The 12,473-nt window shown below is 40.2% G+C and overlaps 1 protein-coding gene across 4 annotated transcripts in view; it reads left to right on the top strand.

The window, feature by feature from the left end:
• Armc3 (armadillo repeat containing 3) overlaps positions 1–12,473 on the top strand; it is a 97,236-nt gene that overhangs the window by 56,513 nt on the left and 28,250 nt on the right. For all 4 annotated transcript variants that reach the window (XM_047521264.1, XM_047521263.1, XM_047521265.1 and 1 more), the window contains 2 exons: positions 7,109–7,358; positions 11,796–11,932. In XM_047521264.1, the coding sequence (XP_047377220.1) occupies positions 7,109–7,358; positions 11,796–11,932 (387 nt within the window). The remainder of the gene's footprint in view (positions 1–7,108; positions 7,359–11,795; positions 11,933–12,473) is intronic.

Below are 12,473 nucleotides of genomic sequence, written 5' to 3'. Positions count from 1 at the left end.
AATTTCCCTCTATGCAGCATTGGATTCTAGAGCTCAGCTTCCACCAGGGGCTGGAGTGGATCTCTCTCTGTGGCTTTTTCATTGTGCCTCAAAGTCACCTACTAACCTAGATGTCTTTTGCAATCATTTCACCATTCTCTGGGGTTCTTCGTGTGCTCAGCTGCTCTGCTGTGGGAGTACAGTAGGGAAGCGGACAAATGCCCCATGAAGCTGATTTCATCAAGCTTACATTTTAGTCAGAGAGAGGCAAATACACAGGTCACTCTCACTGGTAATTTCAGAAATGATAGCAGTATAAATAAAATAGAGCAGTACAATGTCGTAGAAAGGGGCATGAACCTGGGGTCTTGAAAGAGTTCTTAGGGAATGACATGGGGCTAGTCAAGAAAATGTTCCCTGAAGAAGGATATTTGAGCTGATGAGAACAAGCCCTGACCCAGGGGTCTATAGCTCAGTGCTAGGGATTTTTTATTTTCTGTTACTCTAGCACATTCAGTAGTCTCCTTATTATTTAGTGAAGAAAATCAACAACATGGTATATCTCATTACTTTGGGATTGTGTCTTTTGTCATCTACAGATAATAAGTAAATAAGCTGATTTCCAGGCTAAGCAGAAGTCATTGACTATGAATATCCTAATACCTTGACCATGATTCCTATTTTATTAGGAGACAAGTCATCCATATGAAGTAAAGAGAGTTGTTTTTCCTGATGGCAGGTAGTTAATTACTGGCAGGGTGGTCCAGCTTTTGAAACAAAGGGGAGCATTGGAGGGAAATGAAGAACTGATTGAATGGATAGGTCAATAAAGACAGTGTTACTCCATGTAAGGAAATTACATTTGATTTCCCCAGACTTTGATTGACTGCCTCAGAATCAGTAACAAAAACACTTGTGCTATTTTTGGAAGGACCACGTTAACAAGACTATATTCTCTTTGTGATTCTTTTGGAGAAGCCACAGCTTCGGAGCAGGTGTAACATAAAAGAGTATTCTGGAAGTCTCAAAATCATACCTGGTAATGCCGTGGTAAATAACACATGTATTTTGTTTTTGTAGTGGTGAGCCCAGGGGGCACTTTACCATTGAGCTACATCCCCAGCCCTTTTTCATTTTTTTTGAGACAGGATCTCCCTAAATTACCCAGACTGCCTTGAACTTGTGATCCTCCTGCCTCACCCTCCTGAATATCCAGGATTACAGACAAGCACCACCATGTCCAGGGGTTTCACACATTTCTTAGATTGTTTTGTTGTTGTGTTTGCATTTTTCTTATTTTGCTATATGAGTCAAACCACAGTTTTAACTGTGGCTAAGTTTTACTTTACTAATTACGTGTTATTTTATAACCCTTCATTTTAAGCATTTGCCTGCAATTGATTGTGATTCTCTCATTTAATAGTAAAAGATTTTTTTTAAATTCTTTTTTTTTCGCGGTGCTGGGGATTGAACCCAGGGCCTTGTGCTCCAAGGCAAGCGCTCTACCAACTGAGCTATATCCCCAGCCCTAAAAAAAAAAAAAAAAAAAAAATTCTTTAAATCATGTTTCTTTAAAAAGGGGAAATTCTCTTGACCAGTTTGTCAATCCTGGAGTTCAGCCAGAGTTTGAGGGCACACATTCCAGCATTCTGCAGCTATGGGGCTGCAGCCGGGGGATGGCTGTTTTGAGCCCTGAAAGTGACCAATTTAGCAAACACACCCCACTTCTCGGATCATTACCTTTGTTGAAAAGCTGGCTGGAACAAGAGTCAGGAATCCTATTCTGTGCATTCCAAATCTGGATGTGCTAACCAGAGGACCTGCTTATCATAACGGGCAGGGTTCAACCAGTGTGGATTTACCGCCAGCCTGTGAGGCTTAAAAATGCCACCTCTAAATCACCCCCACACGTGCCCCTCTCCCGACCACTTGCAGCATGACTGCCGCTGATGTGTCTTCCTTGGTGTGACAAAACTTGCGGAGACATATGAAAAGCCGAGCTGGTGGAAATGGTTGTAATCACTGTTAACAAACAAGGGTCTTATTGCCAATATTACCATCTGTTCCATCGGGTTCCACTATTACCCTGTATGTGGGCTCTGTTAAACAGATTTCCGTACTGCCCAAGGTCACCCCTGATTCATGTAACCAGCCCTTACAGATGGGTCACATGTGAACCTCAAACTGCAGCAAAGATCCAGTTCCAAGAGGTACCAAATGGTGTCATCTGATGACACACTCGGAGTCAACAATGTTTGCAAAGATGAAAAAGAGACACCCCTCGATTTAAAAATTGGATCTATTCCTAAGATCTAAAGTACACACTTTCATTTATTGAACTTCACTTAAAAATTACCCCAACATAACTGGAGAAGCCTTAAGATTGGGTAAGAAATGAACCCATTTCAAGGACAGCTGTAAGTGATAAAAGTGGAGATCCCAATTTTGTTGGATCGTATCCTTTCTTGCAAACTTAAAGCTGAGCTAAGCACTTTCCTGCCTCACTCTCTTTCACACATGCAGGTTTTTCTTCACTCACCTTGAGTTAATTTAGGTCAATTAAAGTATTTTGATCTTCTCAGAACTAGAGATATAAATAAGACTCAAATATTGTCTCTAGGAAGTACTACCAGATGTAGGCAAAGCACAGAGGAAGGAGTAATTGACAAAAAGGGTCAGAGATGGTCATGGGCAGTCGCAGAGAAAGGAAGTGTTACACAGAAACCGAAGAGTGAACTAGATAGAGTTCTTCAGGCAGAGGTGCAGGAGGGGTAGGGAAGGGTGTTTCAGACAAAGGGAACACGAGTTCAAAGACAGCCATGAAACAGCACGGTATGTGTCAGTGAGCTATAAGTTGGCTCATTTGTATAACTGAATTTCTTCTCAGTACCCATTCTATAAATTTGGTGGTTTTTGTACCAGGAATTGAACCCAGGGGTGCTTAACCACTGGGCCACATCCCAGCCCATATTTTTAATTTTGAGACAGGGTCTCGCTAAGTTGCTTAGATTCTCATTAAGGTCCTGAGGCTGGCTTCGAACTTGCAACCCTCTTTCCTCAGCCTTCCAAGCTTCTGGGATTACAGGCATGAGCTGTAAATGTTTTTTCATTGTGGAACTTTGGGACATGAAAAAAATGCTGAATTCTAACCCATCACAAATGCAGTAAAATAATACTTAAAGATTGTTACCTTTCTCTGATTGTGCACATTTATGCCAAAACATCTTTTTTTTTTTTTTTTTTTTGTAAGGTACTAGGGATTGAACCCAGTGGCATTTTATCATTGAGTAGATCCCCAGCCCTTTTTATTTTTCATTTTGAGACAGGGTCTCACTAAATTATTGAGGGTCTCACTAAATTGCTGAGGCTGGCATTGAATTTGCAATCCTCCTGTCTCGGCTTCCCACATTGCTAGGATTACAGGTGTGCACCACTGTACCCAGCATTAAAACATGATTTTTTAAACAAAAAGAAAAGTACATATTTAGCAAACAAAGTCACTGAGCTCACCTTTAAAAAGAGACCAGTTTGGGGATAAAGAAATCTTCCCTTGGCCAGGCACAATGGCACATACCTGTCACACCAGCAACTCAGAAGGCTGAGGCAGGAGGACTGAAAGTTCAAGACCAACCTCAGTAACTTAGAACCTCAGCAATTTAGCGAGAATGTGTCTCAAAATATAAAATAAAAAGGGCTGGGGATATAGCTCAATGGTAAAGTGCCCCTACGACCACAAAAAAAAAGAAAAGAAAGAAAGAATTCTTGGGAAAGACATTTGTATTGAAGTATGAAAGATGGATGGGAATTATCTAGGGGGAGAGGGTTTCGGGAAGTGGCAAGACCACCTAGGAATGCCCTGGAGTGAGAAGGAGCTGGGCATATTGAAAGGCACTGTGGGGGCGTATTGCAGAGCAGCAGGAAGAGGGGTGTGGGGCTAGGGAGGGAGCCAGGGCCACTGGTATGGCACCTTGGAGTCCATGTGAAAAATTTGGAGTTTTATCCTGAGCAATGGGAAACCCTTGAAAGTTTTAAGTAGGGAAGCAATATAATTACATTTATGATTTTTAAAAGATCACTTTAGCTGGAAGATGGAGAAAGGACTGGAGGGGAGATGAGATTACAGGTGCTCCTCAATTTACAATGAGTGTTCCTATAAATCCATTGTAAACTGAAAGCACCTAAGTCCAAAATGCATTTAATACACTAACTTGCCTGGCCCCATAGCTTAGCAACCAGCCTCCTGTAGGTATCGGTTGTTAACTCTCAAGACTGTTTGACTGACAGAGCCATGGCTGGTGGGTGATTCTCAACATGGTGAGTACCTTACGGCACATTACCGGCCTGGTAAAAGATCCAAATGCAAATTTTGAAGTAAGGCGTCCATTGAATGTATATTGCTTTCACATCACTGTGAAGTTGAAAAATCCTAAACTATTAGTCAGGGACAATCTGTATATCAACCCACAAAAAAGGATGTTGGATTAAATTTGGTGGAAGGATGGAGCGAGGAGAGAGATTTGAGAAATAGCAGAAGGGGAAAATAGTCGGACCTGGTAATAAATTGGATATACATGATGTGTCAAACTTCATCTTTGTTTACATGTATCACATGATGTAAAGAGATATTTTTATACATTCCTATGTTTGACTTTTAGTTTTTGTTTCCGATTTGCATTTTAAACTTACTTGATTAAACTTGAACAGGATGGAGACTAATGATAGTAAATATCAGATAATATTTTTAAATTATTTGTGGTGACATATGGTCCTATAATTCTGGATTTTATAACAAAGCTGTTTGACTTCTGTCCCATTCATTTGGATAGTACTCTACTACTGGAATATGTTTTTAAAATATGACAGGCTTCAGCTTATTCCCCTTTTAGAGGCAGAGAAAAATAAAACAACGTCTTGACTTGAGAGAAACAAAACGAATGCAATTCTTTTTGGTAAAAAGTACAAATTCTACACTCTTTTTCTTTAATGAAATTGGTTTTCTTAGGTAAGAATAATAGTTTGATTTCCTACCATAATAAGTTAATTTCAGTTGTTCTTTTTAGACTTAGAGATGCATAGCAAATGAGAGACAGATAATGTGCAGATAATGAAGGTGGTTCTTCCCAGATGCGAAGACAGGATTTATCTTCCTGTGCTGTCTTTTATGTTCAACATAGTAAAAGCTATCTTCCTGTGTACTAGAATCTTTGGGTTTTTAAACAGTTAGATTTTTATGTACTTCCCTTTACTGCCCCATAAAGAGCAAAGGAAAGAGCAAAAGGCAGAGATACATGGACCAGGGCAAAATGTGTCATCGTGCAGGAGAAGGAAGCCAAATCAAAGCAGAAGGCTGAGAACTCTGTTACACCTGATGGAAATTTCTGTATTTGATCCAATAAATTCTTAGTTTCTCAGTTTCAAGAGAAAGTAGAATGATAGGGAGTGATCCTATGTACTCCTTGAATGTTCCAAAATCTCCCGAATGCACACAAAAGACAAAGCCTTTGAGAACTTATTTGATATACATGTTCTTAAGATACTTCTGGCTTCTATCACAAATACTGTTGAAATACATCCATTGTGTGCTCTTTCTGAACTTACCGAGATGTTTTAAAAAGTGAACATTGTCAAAGAGAAAAAAAAATTACTTAATAAAGGAATCATGCATTTTGGTCAAGGCATGTGTATAATGATGAAAAAATATAAAGTATATGATTTAAGGGACTGATTAATTGGGTGCCTGAAAAGATACTCAAAAGGGAAAATGATTTCTGGAAAGATTTAAGTATATATTAATTAGAAAATATATTGAGTTTAAAATTCTGGCTGAGGATATAGCTCAGTGGTAAAGCATATGCTGAGCATGGGCGAGGTCCTCAGTTCAATTCCCAGCAATAGCAACAACCAAAATCCTGCTAGAAGTTTTTAAAATTTGACGTTTTAACAGTAAGAATATGTAATTAGAAAAAAATGTAAAATATGAGAAGTTTCTGACAAACTAATGAAATTAGAAACTCCAAATTCTTCCTTATTCATAAGACCAAAATGACCACCATGTCAATTAATAACAGGAGAGAGAATTAAAGTGAAATTATCTTAAAAGAGTATTTACTTTATCCCCTGAGAAAGGAATTTAAATGCTAGTCCTTGGGCTCTTGTAGTGAGATGCAGGACCTTCCAACATTTTATACAAAACAAGTAAATGTCGGTTATCTCTCAGTGAGCCAAAGTTCAAGGACCATTTTCCTAGAGAAAGAAAAGGAGATATCATGAGAACCGTTACCTGTACACCAAGGACTGCGGAGAGCATAGCTTACTGTTTGAACAGTTCTATCTCATTGCTTGAACACCATCTATTTAAAGTAATTCCAGATATTAAGGAATCTACGTGGTCTCCCACTCATTAAATGCTCTAATTTTCATTTTCACTATTTTGTGAGTTTTTAAATGATTAAAAAGCAGGGACCATAGAAAATACCATGTTCTTAAAAGATGATTTAGGTTTTTGAATTGTGAAAAGAATGTTAAGATATTAATGGTTAACTGTAGCCCTTGAAATTAAAAAATTTGAATGTACTTGCATTCCTAAATTAGTTATAGCAACACCATGATTTTGATGTTTGATGTTTAATTTGTAAAATTAAAATTCTCATGTAAAATTACTTGCTGGTTTCAACCATTTGAACCTCTGCCTACAACTAACTCTCTCATTTCAAGGAAGGGAAAATGAACTGAAGAATTATAATTGAAATCACGAGTTCCCAGGCTTCCTTATTTTTCCTATTTAAGGTTTTGTTTCCTTTAACAGGAATAGTCTAATAGACTTTCTTTGTAAGTATCACTGAGGAAAAAGAAAAAATTATAATAGAGCTCCTTAAAAAGTATTATGCATATTTTTTCTATAACCAAAAGTTTTGGAAATAGAAAAAAAGGATTATTTGAATTCATTCACACCCGAAGTTTCCCCAGATTGCACTTACCAGCACACCTAATACTGGGTTCATCGCATGACACAATTAATTTCTAAAATCATTATTTCTGTGTGCATTTGCTGCATAAGCTTTGTCGAATGCTCCAAAGACAATCTCTTGAACTCAGATGAGTCGCAACCGTTCCTCCTTCATTTACTCAGTGCTGCTGCTGAAGCTGATGGTATCGATCCACTGATAAGCATCCTGTCTAGCAAACGAGACGGAGCGGTCGCCAACGCCGCCACCGTGTTAACCAACATGGCCATGCAGGAGCCCCTGCGCACCAGCATCCAGAGCCACGACATCATGCACGCGCTCATGGGCCCGCTGCACTCCGACAACCCGGTGGTGCAGAGCAAAGCCGCGCTCACCGTCGCCGCCACCGCGTGCGACGTGGAGGCTCGGGCAGAGGTGAGACTTTTCCCAGCATTCGCTCTCGTTTTTCTGGTCAGTACCTATTAGTAGATTCGTTTGAAACACTTTCAAGTCCTTGAACCTATTTTGTGATGTTAGTCCTTTCAGAATTGGAACACCACGTTGAAAAACCAAGTTGGTATTTTGTACAGTTTTTGGTGTTCTGTTTCTTTTTTTTTTTAAACCAGTACCGGGCAATGAACCCAGGGCCTTGCACCCTCAGCAGGAGCTCTCAAGGTGAGCAAATCCTAGCAACCCAGCAGTGTTGTTTCTCTGTGTGTATATATACCTAAAGGAATCTCTCACCTCTGTGTACCAGGAAGCATTGTTTATAATAGCTAAACAACTGGAAACAAATCATTAGTCCCAGTGTTAAGAGAACAGATGAATAAATTATGGTGTAGTCACAAAATAGCATCTCAGGTAGGTCAAAGTGAAGCATGACATCGGCAGGGATGAATTTCATAAACCTTACATAGAGTAAAGACAAGCTGTAGAGTACAACACTCATTATTCCACTTTAGCATTCAGAAATAGGCAAAGCTAAGCCGTATGTTGTTTAGGCATCCAAATATAAAAGTTAAAACTATAAAGATAAGCAAGGTGATAATTAATGATGGTTGCCCTGGGAAGAGTAAGGATGTGGATGAGATTGGGAGAAACACACATGGGTTCAAGGTCATTGAATTGCACAGTGGTAGACAAACAGGCACTTTTTATGAGGATTCTTCAAATTACACATATATAGATTATATTACTCTGCTGTTTCTCTTATAAATCATAACTTTAAAACAGAAGTTTCTTCTCTGAAAGCTAATCACATGAAAATCTTGGTGCTTATGGTGATTCTAGTATATCTTTATTAAAACTTGATGTAAACCTACAAACGTTCTTTTTCTCTAAATTTTCTCCTTTTTTACTGTGGCACCATGGAACTCATTCAAATGGCCAAGGACTTTGTTCCTCCTTCCCAATAAAAATAATAAAAGTTAGCACTTAAATTGAGCACTTACTCTGTGCCAGGCACTTGCTAAGCATTTAAACCCCACTTGAAATAGGTATGTTTGCAATCCCAATTTACAGACGAGGAAGAGGAGGCTTAGAGAAATAAGCTGTGCAAAGCAGAGGCGGTAAGTGACAAATCAGAGACGTGAAAACACATCCAAGTCCAGAGCCCAAGCTTCATACTTAGGCTGTTCTAATCTTTTCCTTCTGTCTCTTAGACATCTAGTCTGTCTCCTTCCCTTAGTCCTGTTGACTCAGTTCATTTATATTCGTCCATTCAGGTAGCCACCAGATACTTATTTATCACATACAAAGTGCCAGGTACTCTGTGAGGCATTGTGAACACGGTGATGAACTCAAGTGTCACGGCCATATCTTCATGAGTTTGCAGAGCACCCATCTAGTTCCTGGAAGATCGCAGAAGGCTTCTTATTGCTTTTCTCCCCATACCTCTCCTGTAGACCCATCTTCCAAATACGTGACCCTCATCATACCATTGCCAAGTCCCCGACTGCCACGCAATGAGAGTTCAGCTGCCTAGTGTCACATGCGAGGGCCCTGGATGATCCTCACCTGCCTACCTACGTAGCCTAGACTCTAGCTCTTCCTAGGTGGAACGCTACACACCCCAGAAATACCACACTGTTTGTTGTTCTATCAGAATGTGCCAGTTTCTCATTCATACCTCCTTGATTTCTCTGCATGGGAAGCTTGTCTCCCTGTCATCCATCTGATAAATTCCTCTTTCTCATTCTCTTTCAAAGGGCAGCTCAGGAGCTGGGGATGCAGCTATGTGGTAGAGTGATTGCCTAGCATACACGAGGCCCTGGGTAGGATCCCCAGAACCACACACACACATACGTACGTACATATACATACATAACCAGCTCAACTGTCCTGTCCTCCTGAAGGGCTTCTGTCAGTCTTCAAATCTGATTGCATTCTCCTCTCTGGATGCTTCCATTACACCCCACACATCACTTCTTTTTTGTCCCTTTTGTGCTTCATGAATCTTGTGTGAAGGACTATAGACTCTTTGAAGTTTTGGATAAGGGAACTGAGACTTTTCTTCCCTGTGTCCATGTCATTAATACATACCCAGTCCATAATGTAGACTTCATGTTGTTACATGAATGAGAGTGTCAGTGAATGGAGGGATTAATAAATGAATGAGGTCTTTGCCAAGAGAACACATGGAGTTTGATAACTGTCTTGTATTTTACCCAGAAATAAAGACGTTCAAAAATTTGACTTGCTAAGCATAGGGTGCTAAAAGAACTTTTCTGAGCTGCCCCAGTTCCATTTGCTAATGTGAAAGTCTTGCCAGAGTCCAAGTTTGAGACGAGAATGACTGAAAGTGGAACATGGTCCACAGGGCTCCCGACTTTGGATACTGTCTTTGACACTAATGTTTGATAGAATATTATTTTGATCCTCCAGGCTCAGATAATACAGTATTACATTTTAGACATGAGACAAGAGCTCTGTCAGATCCTTTTGTTCCCCCCGATTGGAACAATTACACATTAGTAATTTCTTTTAATAGAGTATTTAATATAGCTCCCTCCAATTCTTTTCTTGTTCTTTTTCTTCTCCACTCCTTAAAGAAACAAAAGGACACTATACAGATAGCAAAGGTGGGTCTTTTCTAGAGAATTGCATCAGTATTGCTTTGGCCACATTGCTGACTTGGGGACTATGCCCAGTGATGTGGGTGCTGCTTGCCCACATTGATTGCTCTTAATCCAGGCTTGGGGATTGTATTAGTTTCGTGTTGCTGCTGTAACAAATTACCACCACTTAGTAGCTTAAAGCAATGAAAAGCTATTATCTTTGGGAGGTCAGAAATCCAAAAGTGAGACTTATAAACTAAAGTCAAAATGTGAACAGGTCTATTTTCCTTCTGGAGGCTTGAGGGGAAAGTCCATTCCCTGACCCTTTCCAGTTCCTCGAGCCACCTGCATTGTTCAGCTTGTGTCCCCCTCCTCCACTTGCACAGTGTATCACTCCAATCTCAAATTTCACCACATCTTTTACTGCTTTGGCACTCCTGTCTCCTCCTTATAAGGATTCATGTATTTATCTTGGGCCCACTGGATAATCCAGGATAATCTCTGTCTCAAAATCCTTAATTTTATTCCATGTGTGAAGGGATAAGGACATCGTTTTGGGGGGAGACCATTATTCTGTCTGCCATAGGACCAAGTGAAAATTCAGTATTCAGGAGCAGCGTGAATAAGCACAGAGCATCCCTCATGTAGGGCCAGAAGACAGGCTCCTTCCCCACTCTCCTACCATGTGCTCTCATGCTGACTTCCCTCTCTACTGGGGGGTCTCTTCTTATGGAAAGCCAGGTTCCTGTCTGTAAAGGTTTATAATAGATTTTCCCCTAGATTTAATAAATCTAAATATAGACACATTCTAAAACATTTTTAGATAATAAAAACATTTAACCATCAAACCGTGAGGTTTTTTTAAAGCCTAAATGTTTATGTTCTTTTTTTCTTTATTTTAATTTTTAAAAAAAATTTTTATGGACTGCATTTTGTTTCATTGTACACAAATGGAGTACATCTTTTCATTTCTATGGTTGTGTACAATGTAGATTCATACCATTCATGTAATCATACATGTAGGTTAATGATGTCTGTCTCATTCCACCATTTTTCATACCCCCCCTCATTTCCTCCATTCTTCTCTCACCCCCCCATACTCCCACCCCCATTATATATCATCATCCACTTATCAGGGAAAACATTGGCCTTTGGTTTTTGGGGGATTGGCTTATTTCACTTAGCATGGTATTCTCTAATTCCATCCATTTATCTGCAAATGCCATAATATTATTATTTTTTATGACTGAATAATATTCCATTGTGTATATATACCACAGTTTCTTTCTCCATTCATCTGTTTAACATCTCTAGTATTAGAGAAATGCAAATTAAAACAACTCTGAGGTTTCATCTTACTCCATTTAGAATGGCTATTATCAAGAACACAAAGAATAATAAATGGTGGCATGGATGTGGGGGAAAAGGCACACATTTACATTGCTGGTGGGGTTGCAAATTGGTGCAGCCACTCTGGAAAGCAGTGTGGAGATTCCTCAGAAAACTTGGAATGGACCCTCCATTTGACCCAGCTATCCCACTCCTTGGTTTATACCCAAAGGACTACAGTAAAGCAGCCACATCAGTGTTTACAGCAGCTCAATTCACCATAGCCAGATTGCGGAACCAGCGGAGATGCCCTTCAACAGATGAAAGGATAAAGAAACTGTTTATGGGGCTAGGGAGATAGCTCAGCTGGTAGAGTGCTTGCCTCGTAAGCACAAGGCCCTGAGTTCGATCCCCAGCACCGCAAAAAAAAAAAAAAAAAAGAAACTTTATGTTCTTAATGTGTAAAAAATTTGGTCTCTGCTTTTAGTTAAAAAATTGTGGTGGACTGGAACCCCTGGTGGAGCTCCTGTACTCCAAGAATGACGAAGTGAGACGGCACGCCAGCTGGGCTGTGATGGTCTGTGCCGGCGACGAGCTGATGGCTGTCGAGTTTTGCAGGCTGGGGTGAGTGGGCGCCATCTTTGTCTCTGGCTCAGATGAGGAGCTGAAGCTGGAGAAGTACGCTCTCCAGGCCCAAGGATGGCCCGGCAGACTCTACGCCGCCACTCCCAGCCAGCAGAGCGCTCAGGAGACCTGTGTCTCCACAGTGAGGGCCTGAGCCCCGAAGGGCCTGCCTAGAGGCGGGTGTCTTCCCCATCCCTCGCCAGCTGAGGTTGCCCACTGCCCTTTACCCAGCCATCTTCATTACCTCCTTTCCCATGTCTTTATCTTGAGACATGCTTCTCTTTCATTTTTCTCTGCTCTTACCAAACACTATCCTATTTCTCTCTTTATTCTAAGACTAAAATAAAATTCGCAAGCCATGATATCAGCTCTGTTTTTCTCCCTCACCCAACCAATTTTTTTTTTTTTTTACCAGAATTCTCTATTTAATTTCCCTCACCTCATATGTTCTCCTTATGAACAGCCGATGCATTTAGTTGTCCTTAGCATAGCAGCAAATAGGGTTTTAAAATTTACTCAACTAATTCCTAACAATTTTTAT

The sequence above is a fragment of the Sciurus carolinensis genome, chromosome 12, assembly GCF_902686445.1.
Source record: "Sciurus carolinensis chromosome 12, mSciCar1.2, whole genome shotgun sequence".
Taxonomy (NCBI): Eukaryota; Metazoa; Chordata; class Mammalia; order Rodentia; family Sciuridae; genus Sciurus; species Sciurus carolinensis.
This window is presented reverse-complemented; position numbering and strand designations above follow the sequence as displayed.